The 12,316-nt window shown below is 42.3% G+C and overlaps 1 protein-coding gene across 1 annotated transcript in view; it reads right to left on the reverse strand.

The window, feature by feature from the left end:
• Positions 1 to 12,316, reverse strand: part of CLVS1 (clavesin 1) — a 104,441-nt gene that overhangs the window by 68,471 nt on the left and 23,654 nt on the right. The window contains exon 2 of the mRNA XM_066579001.1: positions 4,379 to 4,962. Coding sequence (XP_066435098.1) covers positions 4,379 to 4,767 — 389 coding nt within the window. The 5' untranslated portion in view covers positions 4,768 to 4,962. The remainder of the gene's footprint in view (positions 1 to 4,378; positions 4,963 to 12,316) is intronic.

Raw genomic sequence — 12,316 nt, forward strand, 5'->3', positions numbered from 1 at the left:
CTGATACCTTCATGAAAAATCCCCTTGACTCAGTGAGGCAAAGATTAAAGAGGGAGTTTTTGTGGGTTATCAGATTCCAGAGCTCTTCAAAGATGACCGGTTCAACAACTTGCTGCAGGGTGATGTGAAACAAGCATGGAATGCTTTTTGCCGAATGTTTACAAACTTTCTCGGGAATGTTAGGGCAGAAGACTACAAGGAACTAGTACAAGACATGCTGATGCAGTCTCAGAAACTTGGCTACAATATGTCTCTAAAGATCCACTTCCTTCACTTGGAAAAATGTGAAGGACACTGACACTGTGGTATGGTTAGTGATAAACATGGCAAACATTTTCATCAAGATATCGCAACAATGGAACAAAGATACCAGGTAAAGTGATCCACTACTATGCTGGCTGACTACTGATGGACACTCCATAGAGAGGCTCCCGAACAGCTGGACAAGAGACAAGCAAAGAGATCCAAGACATAGCTTACGACTTGATTTTTTACAGATATTAACCATAGGCCTATTACCATTGGCATGCATTTCATGCTGTAAACAATTATTGGAGATTGCAAAAAAATAGAGCCAATTTTGCATTTTGACTGACATATTCGTGTTGAGCACATACAAATTGATAAGAAATGACTAATTTTATCTCAGTAACATGACTTTTATAAATATTTGTTGACGATGGTTATTATTTCATATCTCTGTAACTACCTCAAATTGCTTTCCTATTTCTTCTTTTCTCTTTGTCCGATATATTTCTATGATGAATTGTGTTTAATAAGTATATTCATTTTTATTATAAAGTGTAGTATATATTTTTTGCCTTATCCCTCTATATTTTCTTGGTTTTCAATGTGATATAGGAGGTTTGGTATTATTATTTTGGAGGTTTTTATAGGTTACTTATTCTAGAGTTCAGACAGGGAGTCAGACATAACATAGACAAGATCAAGACCTAGCATTTTACTGGATTCAGAAATCAGATCTGATTGTTTTCACACAAAATTCAGCAGTCTGACATAAAACAGGTGGGATACAGATTCAGGAGTCAGACAAACATCTGACTGGGTAGAGACAGGACTCAGGAGCCAGACATAATATGTGATTGTGCTCAGACAGGAATCAGGACTCAGACATCACATCTGACTGCATTCAGGTAGGAAACAAGCAGAAATCACAGAGGACACAAACAAACAGAATCCTGACCAGCATGTATGCTAAAAACCATACAGGAGAATAACCAGTGACGTCTGAGAGGAGGAGCCAGAGTAAATGTATGCAGACAAAGAGTGATTGGCTGGCTAGGCTAATACTGTATACCCCACGACTAACCAAATCAACCCAACACCTGCAGAGAAGTATTCCTGTTTGTACCTAGCACCAGTATGATAGGGAGCACATACTGACAAGCCATTCCAATATGATTATGCATCTCCAAAATCAAGGTTTTTTCCCCTATATTAATACAGTCCTGCATAATTCCTCTTTGTAAACCTCACAGATAGGTAACATATAGAAAGGCAAAATAACTGCAAATATTTTTCAATGAAATTATGACCTCAGGGATTCTTTTATCATATAGCTTTCAATTTTAATTCAAATTAACCACAACAATGTCTGTGACATGATGCACAAAACTATAATTCACGACCTTCCATAACCTTCAAAAAGAACACAAAGCAAAATGGAATTACCATAGCAACCAATCAGGATTCTAGATCTCATTTTGGGAAAGGCAACAATGTGATAATTTACTATGGACAACTGCTGATCTTTTGCTAGGTTTCCCCTTATGTATAGCAGCCAGTCTATGTAGGAATATCTCTGTAGATGAGATCACATACCCTATGAAGAAGAGAGGCTGCAAAGTTTGTCATTTAACCTTTTTACTGCCCAAAAATATATGTGCTGTACTTGTTCAGTTAGCCAGAAGAATTTTTTGTTTTTGGCTTCCCACATTCATAGCCATAACAGCCATAACCTTTTATGTCAACATCACTGTATGGGGTCTTGTTTTTTAGGAGACAAGCTGTAGTTTTTGATGCTATTTTGCATACGCAAAAGCAAGCGTTTAATTCATATCAACTTTTATTATGGGTTGATTACAGAAAAAAAAAAACAATAGCGCAAATTTTATTTCTACCCTTTATTGTCATTTGATTATCAGGAAACCAAATACTGTATGTCTATGTTATTTATTGTATTGTGATATCTATTTAAAGGGGTATTCCAATTACTTACAGTTTTTCTATGTTTTCAGAGGAGGGGGTCTCATTTTGCAGTCTTCCTCCCAGCAGCCTCACAGTGAGAAGGGGATTGAATGGAGCAGCGGTTGCACCAATGTAGTGCAGGTGCATTGATTTTCAATTAGACTGCTGGAAATACTCAAGTAGAAAGCTCTTGGCTATTTCTGTCAGACTCATTGAAATGGACTGAGCGATGGCCACACAATATGCACTCCATTTGATGACGTCACTGTGAGTGGGGGAAGCCATCCAGAAGTGTGAACTAATGGTGTAATGGGACCCTGTATTCTTGGGATCAGTGGGGGTCACATCTGTTGGACCCCCACCAAGCTATCAGTTTTCACCCATCTAGTAAAAGGGTGAAAACTTAAAAAAACATGAAATAGTTGGAGTAAAAAAGTATTTTACATCAAGTCTTTAATAAAGTCTATTACATAAATGTGTTTATTGCAATTGTTTTTGTGCTGTAACTTTTACTTGTCAACTTTTTTTTACCTATAATGTACTAGCATATAACATATATCTGTATATACTAACACATTCTGCCTGTGAAGAAGAATACTTTTGAGCTTTTTCATCACAGAAAATTCTCCCATAGACAACAGTGCAGCCTGTGGCCCACAGTTAGTTTATCTGCCTCCCATATAGCAGAATCTCAGTTTGAGACCTGGTCAAAGGAAAGATTAAATAAAGCCGGGGCATCCCCAAGTGCTGGCAAAACACCTCTCCCAATATCCTGTGTTACAGGATATAAGAATACAGCAGTTGGCCTGGAACCTGTTCAGTCTTGCTGATGCCAGCTTTGCCCAAGGGTTAGGGTTTTCTGGGACTTCTACTATTGATGACAGCTTGCCCAAAGTCTAGTGACCTGGTTTGGTAATGCAGGCACACCTCCCTTTGAATTCACTCCAGCTCTGTGCGTATTGATAGCAGGCCCAGCAAATAACTGATCAGCAAAGATCCAGAACAGTGGACTCCCACCGATCAACTATTTAGTAAAGTCCCAGAAAAACTTTGAGGCTTGTTGGACAATCATTGAAAGGCATATTACATTATAACTATCTCAATATCCTTTAAATATACCATATATACACTTGAGTATAAGCCTACTTTTTCAGACCAATTTTTCTGTGCTGAAAAAGCCCCCCTCGGCTTATACTTGAGTCGGAAGGGTTTAAAAATTAAAAAAAAAACCTCCATACTCACCTCTTAGCTAGCGTCTGTGTCCCCAGCAGCGGTGTGGCAAGCTGCTTGAATTCCTGTGTTCCCGTCGGCGGTGCGGCAAGCTGCTTGAATTCTGCCCCCTGTCATCTCCTGCTGCCCTCTCTGCTCGGCTCTGTCATCCTCTGCTGTCAGGCTATGATAGGCTGTGAATGATCGAGCGCCGCCTGTGATTTGCCGGCGCTCGATCCAATCACAGCGCTTACTTACACAGTGCTGATGGAGGGGGATTTGAAAGTGAAGCAGGAAGATGACTGCGGGGAGAATTCTAAAGCAGCTTGCATGTGGCAAGCTTTAGAATTCTCCCTGCTGTCATCTTCCTGCTCTGCTTTCAAAGCTCCCGTCGTCAGCGCTGTGATTGGATCGAGTAGCGGCCAATCACCGCCGGTGCTCGATCATTCACAGCCAATCACAGCCTGACAGAGCTGAGAAGAGAGGACGGCGAGGAGAATTCAAGCAGTTTGCTGCAACACCACCGGGAACACAGATGCCGTCTGGGAGGTGAGTATGGAGGGGGGGGGGGGGGTTTACCCAGTATATACTCGAGTATAGCTAGGTTTATACTCGAGTCAATAAGTTTTCCCAGTTTTTTGTGGTAAAATTTATTGACTCGGCTTATATACGTGTCTGCTAATACTCGAGTATATACGGTATTTAGCATGCAAGTCTACATCCTTGTCTGGAATAGATTGTGATCATGAATTTGGAAGTGTAAAATATTTTCCCTTGGTTTATATCCTCACCCTAAAATACAGGAAGATGATTGACACCACTCATTAACGTATCATTGTAGTATATTACTGTTGAGAGATTAATACATACTGACACTGATAATGAAATATTCCATCTAAATGTATACATATGAGGCTGTTAACTTAATCAATAAAAGGACTAAATGCTTATCTACATTTACCTACTCTGGTCCCAGTTGGCTGCAAAAAGGAGAAGAATCTTCCTGCCATAGTGATCACGGTTGTCGAGCACACCGGGAAATCCATCCATGAGAGCACGCTTTACCCCTGGATCATCTGCTTTAAGATTTTTAAACATGTCCAAATGAAGTTGACGATACTGGAAATACTGTGCGAGGAGTCGGAAAGCTTCCATCTGGTTGAACTTTCTTGCCCTTAGAAACCTTAATATGAAGGCATCGTCTGTCCGCAGGAAGCCAATATCCGGTCTCGTGATGATCATGTCTCTAACTTGTTGGATATCCTGATGTAAAGTGTCTGGATTTTCATTCAGTTCCAAACGAGCTTTATCTATCGTCTCTGGACTTAGTCCAACTTGTAAGTGGGTCATCTTTTAACCTTTGCGTATGCTAAACCTTAACTTCTGTTCAATTAGCTATGAAAATGCTCATCTCCTCCACCAAGGCTGGACATCAAATTCTCCAAAATGATATATTAGTTGCAAGCACTGTCCCACGATACCAGGATCGGCAGTCAATGGAAGGGGGCAATGAAGCAAATGTATCCAAAGACAAAGGCTTGAAACCTGAAAATATAAGAACATAATGTTTAGTTAAATGTATTCTACCATAGACACTGCCACTGCTTGCATTTTATTCCATTTATTTTCAAATTTAATTGGTAAAAGTAGGTGTTGCTTTTGGATATTAACTAGAGATGAGCGAGCACCAAAATGCTTGGGTGCTCGTTACTCGGGACGAAATTTTCGCGATGCTCGAGGGTTCGTTTCGAGTAACGAACCCCATTGAAGTCAATGGGCGACCCGAGCATTTTTGTATATCGCCGATGCTCGCTAAGGTTTTCATTTGTGAAAATCGGGACAATTCAAGAAAGTGATGGGAACAACACAGAAACGGATAGGGCAGGCGAGGGGCAACATGTTGGGCTACATCTCAAGTTCCCAGGTCCCACTATTAAGCCACAATAGCGGCAAGAGTGGGCCCCCCCCCCCTGCACTGTCAGCATAAAGATCGTTCTTCTCTGCCGCAGCAGTAACAGCTGTGGCAGAGAAGAACGATGTTAGCCCATTGAATTCAATGGAGCCAGCAATACAGCCGACTCCATTGAATTCAATGGGCTAACATCGTTCTTCTTTGCCACAGCTGTTACAGCTGTGGCAGAGAAGAATGATTTCTCTTCTATATGTTCTCAATGGGGTCGGCGCTGCTGCCGCCGGCCGCTCCATTGAGCGCATATAGAGAAGAGAACAGGAATCGCAGAACGCAGATAGGTGCGATCTGCGATTTCTGTTCTATAATTTATCGGACGAGCGCATAAAAAGCGCTCATCTGTCCGATAAAAATTCGCCGGACGCATGCGCAAATCGCGCGAAAAACGTCCGTCTGACTAAGGCCTTAGTCAGACGGGCGTTTTTTCGCGCGATTTGCGGATCGCATGACGGATGCGCATCCGCAAATCACATGACCGGTGCCCGAAAATCGCCCGAAAATCGGGCGGAGCTGTCCAGCGCATTGCATTCAATGGAGCCGGCAATACAGCCCGCTCCATTGAAAGCAATGCGCTGCGGGCGAGTGTGGGATGAATTGTCGGGAAGGGCTTAAATATATAAGCCCTTCCCTGCAATTCATCCAGAAAAGTGTTAAACTAAAAAATATATATATACTGACCTGCTTCCGGCAGCCGGAGTTCCGCGCGGCCGTCCTGCAGTGGGTGTGAAGGGGGTGTGAGTCAGACCTGCCCCCTGATTGGCTCAGCGCTGAGCCAATCAGGGGGCAGGTCTGACTCACACCCCCTTCACACCCACTGAATGGGTGTGAGTGAGACCTGCCTCTGATTGGCTCAGCGCTGAGCCAATCAGGGGGCAGGTCTCACTCACACCCCCTTCACACCCACTGCAGGACGGCCGCGCGGAACTCCGGCTGCCGGTAGCAGGTCAGTATATATATATTTTTTAGTTTAACACTTTTCTGGATGAATTGCAGAGAAGGGCTTATATATTTAAGCCCTTCCCGACAATTCATCCCGCGATCGTCGGCAGCCCATTGATTTCAATGGAGTCGGCTGTATTGCCGGCTCCATTGAATTCAATGGGCAAACATCGTTCTTCTCTGCCACAGCTGTTACAGCTGTGGCAGAGAAGAATGATTTGTCTTCTATATGTTCTCAATGGGGTCGGTGCTGCTGCCGCCGGCCCCATTGAGCGCATATAGAGAAGAAGGACCGTTGGGGTCCTTGAAGCCTAAAATCACTCCTAACACTCTCCCTATTGCAGCTCCAGCATCAGCAGCACTTTCCCTCCTCTATGTCAGAACGCATCTGTGGCGAGCCGCGGGCCGGCAGATTTTAATACTCGGGTGACACCTAATCTCGCCAGCCACTCACTGCAGGGGGGTGGTATAGGGCTTGAACGTTGCAGGGGGAAGTTGTAATGCTTTCCCTGTCTTTCTATTGGCCAGAAAAGTGCGCAAATTTCTCAGGGAAGAAAATGAAAGTGACTCGAACACCGCGTGGTACTCGTTACGAGTAACGAGCATCTCGAACACCCTAATACTCGAACGAGTATCAAGCTCGGACGAGTATGCTCTCTCATCTCTAATATTAACCCTTTCCAATCCACTGTCTGACGTCTGAAGACATTCTGATTGAAGGCTGTACAGCTTCGATGTCGGAAGACGTCCGGCAGGGTATTGTTAGTGTAGATTACTGGCCGCTCTGTTGTTGGGGGCCTCTCCAGCATGTCACATACCGCAGTTCTGGCTCTAGCCAGCAGATGGCGTCATTGTATGATGGAAGAAAGAGAAAGCCCCCTAGGAAACCCTGAATCCAAAATTGGATTGCAAAGGGTTCATATCTGATTTAATGTTGATGAGGTCTACTTTAAGGGCCCTTTTACACTGGACTATTGATGAGCGCAGAAATACTCAACAGTCATCCCAACGGTAATTGCTCTTGTGCTTTTACACAGGAGCGATCTTCACCCTGTAAATAGAGGTGGAGCAGGCTGGAGATTGTTTGAGCTGTTCACCTCCATTCACAGTAAACAGGCAGTTGTACGTAGATGAACGACTGTCTGTTTACACAGGCTGATTGTTGTTTGTTTTTTTGTCTGCAAGATCGAAACGACGAATGATAAGTAAATAAATCATCATTTGTCTTTCAGATTGTACAGGCATTTACACTGAACAATTATCGTCCCATGTAAAAGATCTCTGTTGTGACACATACAGTAGTTGATCAAAAACCACTAAAATCAAGGCATTACTGCAACTCATATGAGATCTCATGAATTCCCTATGAGGCAAAAAAGTAATTTGCAGCTGAGAATAGGGAATAGTTGTGATTGTCAAGTGACTTTTTCCCCTATAGAAAAACATTGAGGTTGTGTGGAAATATTTAGAGGAATATTGGCATTTGTTAGATTTAAGGCACCTATATATGGGGAATTATCGCCCAAATAATCGCTTCAAACAGCAATTTTCAATTCTAGTTATCCTGTGTACACAGCCATTGAGAGGGCACTGAGCAGGAAATCACTCAGTAGCTACTAGTTGCTTAGTTTCAGCACACAGAGGATTCCGGTTGGGAGTCCAGCCGGTCACCCTGCATACCTGCTTTTTCTGTATTGCGGATGACTGTGGCGGCTCACCATCGGTTATGTGCAGTGCAGTTTTTTTTGGTTACTGTTTGTATTTTCCATGCTGTCGCTAAGTATAAGCAGCCCATTCGCAATGTTAATTGCGTATGGACTGCAGGTCGAATGGCCTCCACATGGAGTTTGTGGGAAAAATAGAGCATGCTGCAATTTTTCTTTTGCTCGTAGAAAACGCAATTCGTATGCGTGAGTGTGAAGGAAAAATCAAAAGTTCATGACTTTAAATGCCCGTGTTTTTCTGTAGATCCTTGGCATGGACACCGATCGCGGATTCCGCAATTGGAATCTATACATGTGAGACCTCCCTGAGCAGTAGTGGTTCAATCTTTGAATGACTGCCTGTTCACTGTAAATGGAGGCGGGCGGCCAGACGTGATCTCTGACATGCTTTGCCTCCATTTACTGAATGACTATCACTTCTGTGTAAAAACAATAGTTGCTGGAATGACTGTTGGGTGTTTATGCACCCAATAGTTCTCCTATGTAACGGTATCTTTAGACATCCCAATTCTTCATTTTGGGTGAACAAATGTGCTAATCTACGGGTTCTGACAGATTCCTTTTTGTCTGGGTAAATAGATTGCATTAGAATGATTCCCATAGCCCTAATGTTTCCCTTTGGTGGAAAAAGTCGTAAAACAATTGCAAGAATTCCAACCAAGGAGCCTTTTATTTTTATCTCTTACAGGTAAAGATTGGGGTTGAATGGGAGTCTCTGTAGACTAGTAATTTGTCTATAACTAATAAGCAAAAAACTGAGCTAGTGAGTGTGTAAGCAGGAAGAGATTGGTTTTATTGTTCATTTGTTAACATTTATTTTGCTTTGTTATCATAGAGTATATCAGAATTGAACAATAATGTAGGTGATGGCTGGTGATGTGGAACTGTAACTGTAACTGTTTCCAATGACTTGAAATAGGGTTGTGACCTGGTAAGGTGTGGGCAATGGAGCTGGCATCTGATACATTAGATGGAGATCATGTGGTTTGAAGGAGGCCTGAAAGGGAAAGAGTCAAGGAGTTGTGACCACGTTAGTCTCTGGGAGATGGAAAGAGAGGGAGCTATCATTAGAGAACTCGACAAACACAGAGAAAGATTGAAAAGGAATGGTATGTAAAGCACATGTAGAGGAGTATGGGGCCTACCAGTACTTGAGACACCACAGTCCTAATTCTGTAAATGTCCGTTCCTGATATAAAAATGTAAAAGCAATCATATAAACTCAAATCTACACCATTGCCTATAACTTCTTGTCAACTATAATTCAGAAACTGTCCGATTCCTCTAATTTCTAACCATCTGGGATAATGAGTGGACCGCACTGTGATCGATTCTTTTATAACCAGTTAAGGTCAAGCAGCCTTTGGAGGGACAAACCCCATAGCTCCAAACTGCCCCCGAGGACCTTAAATGTGTGCAATTTCTTTTGTAAATCATAACCCAAAGTGAAGAAGTCTGAAAGTGTGAAACCTTAGAAACACCAAAAGACTCATCACTTTTTTTTTTAACAGGGTTCACGCACTAACTTCCTTGTGTACCTGATTAATGGCAAACTGGTCTCATGTTTTATGATTTTAGGGCAGGAGTCCCCAACTCCAGTCCTCAAGGACCACCAACAGGTCATGTTTTCAGGATATCCTATGGTAAGAACACCTGTGGCAATGTCTGAGGCACCAACAATAATTACATCACCTGTGCAACGCTGAGGAAATCCTGAAAACATGATCTGTTGGCGGTCCCCGAGGACTAGAGTTGGGGAACACTGTTTTAGGGTACATATCCTAAATAACACTACACTACAATAATTTGCATTCAACTGAACCTGCTTGGTTAACTTTGATTAGGCATCATATAGACTCTCTAGTCTAGAAGTAGCGTGCGCTGAAAGCAGGGCCCCTTTAAATTTTAAAGTGCTACCAAAATTAAATGAAGTAATGGGAACATAACGCACTGCCGGAGTGGTACTGATAGGGATATTACTGGAGTGGAATAGGAGGTGTTTTTCTTATCTAATAATGTCATGGAAAAGTACCGCTACACGTGACAAAGATTGCTGAACTAGTTGTCAAGTGTTCGTAGTACAATAAATAATACATGATCAGCCACTTTACGTATTGTTCTGCATATAAATATGTCATAACTAGAGAACAGAGAATAGCCTGGCACACTGGTATGCATGATTCATATGTCTGATTTTGTCACAAACAGTTGGATCTATCTATCTATCACATGTGAAGAAGAACCATTACCTTCCTCAGAAGTCCGTATTTTATGAAGCAATTTGACTGTTAGTTTAATAAACCCTTCCATTACATTTCCCGGAATACATATACTGAGTGCATAAAGATTGAAAAAGCAAGGATTGCTGGGAGAATGGAATTTATCAGCCTATGGAGTAGAATGGCTGTACTACAGGCTGTTAAAGTATGTTTACAAGGGTGGCCTTCCGAATCATTGCTTGAAGTTCAGGTGAAAGTTGTCGCATGTACATATGGCCACCGGCTGGGCACTGAGCGAAAAATCGCTTACTTGTTTATTGTCTGTTTGCAGTGAATGAAGGGGGTCAGAAGAGATCTCTGGCATGCTTCACCTCCATTCTCTGAATGACAATCATTCCTGTGTGAAAGAACAAAAGCGATAGTCTGTGGCATGGCTGTCGGGCACTTATACACCTAACAGACGTCCCGCCCGTATAAAAGGTGCTTTTACTCAGTAGCAAGATACGTAAAGTAATGTATCTACACAATACACACATGACTGCTGCCTTCGTAGATGATCTGTTAATATTGCTGATCAACCCAACCCAGGCCATTACCTATATACTGCTCTTTAAGATACTGCTGTGGCTTGTCAATAGCAACGGCATCGTGGCCATGATGCAGGAACAGACCTGTCACCCTGCCACTATGCAGGACACAGGCTGAACATATTGTGCGGGGGCTGCTGGCTGCTATTTACCTGGATTCTGCATACTGGTATGCTATCTGAGAGTCATACTTGTGAGAAAGGGTGTGGTTCCTTCTGTGCTATCTATTAACAGGTGCGGAGGCCTTTATATTCCTACCCCTCCCTTTCTTCCTTGCTGTTGATTCAGTTCAGTTAGAGGAATAGTTGAAGAAGGCTGAAGCCTCTATCCTGGATAAGAGCTTGTACATTTAGTTAAGTACTGGTTATATTTTCTTTCTGTTAGTCTTAACATAGTTTCTTTGTTGCATTTTGTGCATCTCTCCAGGTACCTTATCAGGGATAGTCAGGTCTTAGGTGAAGTCCGTGGGGCCGTCCTTACTAGGACGCTTACCTCGCTTTTAGGCAGGGGCCCCTTATTCCGCTGAATTGTAAGAAACAGGTTTCTCCATCTACCTTTGCCTGAAGTGGTGTAGTTTGTGTTATCATTGTATCTTGTGTGCTTCTGGCGTTCGTGTGAATGCCGCCCTGCGTCCGTGCTGAAATGTGGTGCTCTTGTGCTGCGCGGACGTGACAGATACACCTGTCAAAGTTAGAAGTTTTTAATATATCCACTTTAGCAAGAGATAATGACATACTTATAAGGTCTTCACCATTCTTATAGTCTGATTCTTCAATTAAGTATCTATGTGCTCAGATTACTGCTGATCCCTCTCTTCTATATACTAAAAATTATATTCCTCTCCTCAACAATTACAGAAGATGCACTTGTTATTCACCACTTGGATTGGTAGAATTAATATTTTGAAAACTTCTATGCTTCCAATATTCTGTATGTGGTGCAGATGGTCCCAGTCCACCAGCCTCACTTCTTTTTTAAAACTACTAGGAATCTGTTTATCAAGTTCCTGTGGAATAACAAGCATCCAAAATCAGCATATTTGCAAATGAAGCAAAATGGAATATTTGCCTTACCAAATATACAAATCTATGACAAAGCTAACCATCTTTCCCATTGGCTCTAGTCTGCTCCATATTTAGATACTGAAAAATCCCTTCTTGGACAAGACAACCTTTTTCTTCTCTGGTCACCTGTGATCCCCTCCATAGATCGTCAGGTCACTAGTGAAATAACAAGAGGTACTATGTGTGTTTGGTAGTCAGTTCAGTTGGGCCAGGTCACTTGGCTATCTCCTTCACCTCTAATGTCACTTATCTTTGGTCCTTCCTTGAATGCCAAATAGAAGTGTCATTTGCCTTTGTTCTACATGAGAGGCCTCACATTTAGTTTGATCTAAATCAGCAATCAGTCAATATAGAAATATGGAGAAATAGGAAAATTTACATTCCTCCAGAGGGTGAC

The sequence above is a fragment of the Eleutherodactylus coqui genome, chromosome 9, assembly GCF_035609145.1.
Source record: "Eleutherodactylus coqui strain aEleCoq1 chromosome 9, aEleCoq1.hap1, whole genome shotgun sequence".
NCBI classification, from domain to species: domain Eukaryota; kingdom Metazoa; phylum Chordata; class Amphibia; order Anura; family Eleutherodactylidae; genus Eleutherodactylus; species Eleutherodactylus coqui.